The sequence below is a fragment of the Monodon monoceros genome, unplaced genomic scaffold (genome assembly GCF_005190385.1).
Source record: "Monodon monoceros isolate NGI ecotype Baffin Bay Population unplaced genomic scaffold, NGI_Narwhal_1 Contig4477_ctg1, whole genome shotgun sequence".
Lineage (NCBI taxonomy): Eukaryota > Metazoa > Chordata > Mammalia > Artiodactyla > Monodontidae > Monodon > Monodon monoceros.
Genome location: NW_021700356.1, coordinates 1,463 through 5,273, shown reverse-complemented (window position 1 = coordinate 5,273; position 3,811 = coordinate 1,463). Strand labels below are relative to the sequence as shown.

Genomic DNA, 3,811 nt, shown 5'->3' with positions numbered 1-3,811 from the left:
GGGGAGGGGCCAGGACCTGTCATTCTGCCCCAGGGTCATCCCTGAGGCCTTCCAAGCCTCCTCTCATAGACCCTTCTTGACATTATTTTTCATTCTCTGAAGATTTGTGATGCTTTTGGTTGATTTTATCCTCAAACCTTTTTCTGTTCTGGGCCTTCTTGCAAGGGGCAGTTGTCAATGTCTTCGTCGTGTTTTTTACAAATTGTGCGGCCCAGCTCCAGGTCCATTAAATATATCCACCTATACTTCTGTCAAGGAGAGATTGTAGAAACTTCTGTGAAATACTTTGCAGTAATGAGAAAAACACAGACAACCAAGTAGAAAATGGGCAAATAGGTATGAATGTGCACATGTGTATAAATTGGGACAAACCTAGGTGCATTTTTCTTATTTTTAATTTATGTATTATTTACTTTTTCATTTTAATTCTCTACTCTTCCTACAAAAAGATGTCCCTCAGTGCAGCTCCAGCCCTGGATTCTTCCCTGCCACCCTCCTGATAGCTGGTACCCAGGAGCCGTGTCATGAGTACATGGCGGTGGGGAGGGGGGTGGTCACAGGAGGGAGGTAGGGCCCCAGCGCTGAGAGCACACGCACAGCACACCTGACATGAAACCCAGCTCTCAATCCTCCAGACACACGGAGGGCATCGCACGGCTCCTTCTAGGGAGGCGGATGGGGGTGCTTGTCCACCGAGCCACCCTCAGAGCTGCCCTGTGCCTCGGGGTTAACACAGATTGGATTTCATCCCCTACAGAGAGGTCGTGAAAACTCGGAAGAACTCCAACACGGAGAGGAGTGTAACCGGAAACTTCCATAGGGAGGAGCACGGCCCTGACCTGGAATTGTCTAGAAAGCTGGCTTCCTTAGGGGCTCAGGAATGCCTGCAGTTGATGCCACCAGCCACACACACACACACACACACACACACACACACACACACACACACACTCACACACACACACTCACACACACGCCCAGCCCCTTGCACTGCCGCTGGACCCTGGGCGAGGATAGGCTTAGGGCAGTGGGGGGCGGGGGGGTGGCAGCTCAGCCCACAGTGATGCTCGAGGGGCCCTCAGCCTCCACAGGTCCAGGGCTGGGCGCAGCCCAGCGAAGGGCCAGCCAGTCAGCAAATGAGGGCCCTTGAGGAAAGCCAGGGCCGTCTGCGCAGGGAGGGGGCCAGCCTCCAGTCCAATCAGGAGTGTGTGCAGCGGGGGACCTTCACATCAGAGCCCTGCTGACCCGGGCCACCTTGGGGCTAGCCATCCGGGGCCAATAATGGGTCTGGGCTCAAGACTGTTGGACAACAACTAATCCAGACAAAGTATCTGGGGCGGGGGAGGTATGAGCATCGGTGGGAAAGCGCTGCACAGCCAGGTGCTAAGGGCACCCACACTCCCATCAGGTCCCCCCTCTTCCCCACCCTGATGCTCTGTAACCCATGGCCTTCTTTCCCAGAACTGCCTCGGGAACACTGACTGTGACGGACTCGGCCCGGCCATCTTCCTGTCTCCCCCGCCCCTCACTCTGCTGTCTGCCCACCTGCTCACGACAAAGACCTGGGGTCTGTGCCTGATCCCCGCCCCACTACATGCCACGTCAACCTCCAAGCCGACTCAGAAGCCGGTTTTCCTCTGCCTCCTGGTGTCCAGGGCCCAGCTCCTGCACCCTGGTCTCAACTTGCCCCCAAGCTGTGGAGCCCACTACCCCCACGGGGTCCAGAGAGATGCTGGACAAAGCTGAGCGACCTCCTTCCACAAGTCCCTGCTCCTCTGAGGATAACATCCTGACCCAGCCCTGGCACACGCCCACCCTGCACGCCCACCTCTCTGAACCTCCTTCCCTGAGACACTGGCCCACAGCCCTCAGGCTGGCCCTGCCGGGCACTGGCAGCTCACCCTGGTCCAGGACCCTCTCCGGGGCTGCCCGCCCTTCTTGTTCCCAAACCTGCACTTGGCCGGGTCCTTCCAGGAGTGCCCGTCATGAAGAGCGCTTCCCCACCCCCCCCCACCCCCCCACCCCTCAGCCCTGCGGTCCTACACTGACCGCTCTTGTCCAGGTCTTCCACTATCTCACCTGAAAACTTAGAGCCTGTGTGCTTCTCACCACCAGTGTAACAGCCTCACGAGGTCACGCCCTGTCTGCCTCTGCTGCCTCCGGCCAGGCCTGACCCACGGCGGCCACGTGGTCAAGGCCGGCTCACTTCACGAGGGGCCTCAGCCCAGCATCCAGGCAGTGATCCTGGCAGCTGAGGCCTGCGATCGGCTCCGCTCTGCACTGCCGGCCCTTCCTGGGCTTTGATGTCGGGGCGCCGCCTCCGCTCCGTCTGTCTCCCTCCTCACCTGCCCTCTGCCTCCCTCTCCTCTCCCTGTTCCAAGTGCTAAGCTAACACATCAGAAACTTGGAGCCCTTCTATTTTGGTACCTTGTATTTTTAAATGTCCTTGACCAAATGAAACATCCCTTACCTTTTCCTGCAGACAGCGGACGGCCCCTTCCCCCGACCCCAGGCCCAGCTTCAGGAAGAAGGTGGAGCCGCAGACAGGGAGCCTCCCTCACCCCCTGGCCCCCACTCCCCACCCCCTCCCCCCACTCCCACCCCCATCCCCCATTCCCCCACTCCCAGCCCCAGCCCCCATCTCTCACCCCATCCCCCACTCCCATCCCCACCCCATCCCCCACTCCCACCCCACCCCCATCCCCCATCTCCCACCCCCATCCTCCACTCCCATCCCCTCACCTTGCGCTGGCTCCGCCCCACCCAAAGCAGCTTGTAAGCGTACTCATCTGGCTCGTGTTCATTGAAGTGAAACACAGCAAACTCCACACACAAGCGGAAGTTTTGCGTACTCTTACTGATGTCCTCAAACTTCCAGCTGCAGACATGAGGCCCCAGAGCAAGAAGCCCCAGGAGCAGAGACAGCTTCAGGAACATGCTGTCCGGCATTGGCCTGGAGGCCGGCAGTACTGTGGGCCGCCCTCCCCAGCTCCCCAGCCAGCGCCGCCCGGCCCTGCGCAGCCCTGTGCTGCTGGCCAGGCCCTCGGCCCAGCTCCTCCTCTCTGTCCCTCCCGTCATCACCCAACGGGAGGCGGTGGCGGGGGAGTGTCCCAATTTCCACCCCTCATCACGTAAACCTTGAGCCCAAGGACATGCAGGCTCCGTTCCCCCTCATCTCCAGGGCATCCCCAGCCCAGCTTCGGTAGGGCCTTGGTGAGGGTCTCAAGCCCACTAGGCTTTGCCCTCATGGCAGTGCCTCCCTGGGCTGGCAGAGTCACGGGCACTTAGGAATGCTGGTGGGTCCTGAGTCCCGGGAGCCGAGGAGAAAACCAGATCTACCTCTGACCTTGGCTGCAGCCGATGACCTCAGGGCACAACGGGAAGGTCCAGTGAGGGATAGCATGGGGGCCGGGGCACCATCCTCTCCACCACTACTGGCACCTGCTGACCTACATGACAGAAGGCCTGGCCATGCTTGGCAGTGGGCAGGGGACAAGGGGTAAGCCAGCCAAGGCAGGGGCTCTGCTGGAATGGATGTGAGCGGTAGCCATGGGCAGGAGGGGTTCCAGGGCTGGGGAAGGTCAGGCCCTGCCTTGCCCCAGCCAATGTGCATTCTCACGCAGATCTGCCATCTGTGGCGCTGTGGCCTCTGCCGTGTGGCCGTGTCAGGCTCTTCTCACGGGACCCGTGTTACTGATGTGCCCTGCCTGGGGTGCACACCAGGCCATGGGATCGAGCGGGCCGGGAGAGTGGGATGTGCTGCCTGTGGACGTGAGGATGCTCCACACTGGACATGGGGGAGATGGACTCC

General features: G+C 60.2%; 1 protein-coding gene across 1 annotated transcript; it reads right to left on the bottom strand.

Annotated features, from left to right (window-relative positions):
- Positions 1-131: 131 nt before the first annotated feature.
- On the bottom strand, positions 132-2,937 carry LOC114886784 (probable cystatin-15). Its single transcript, XM_029207819.1, has 2 exons — positions 2,743-2,937; positions 132-248 (listed from the first exon to the last, which is right to left on the bottom strand). Exons 1-2 carry the CDS (start codon positions 2,935-2,937, stop codon positions 132-134), a joined length of 312 nt encoding a protein of 103 aa, XP_029063652.1.
- Positions 2,938-3,811: the final 874 nt, after the last annotated feature.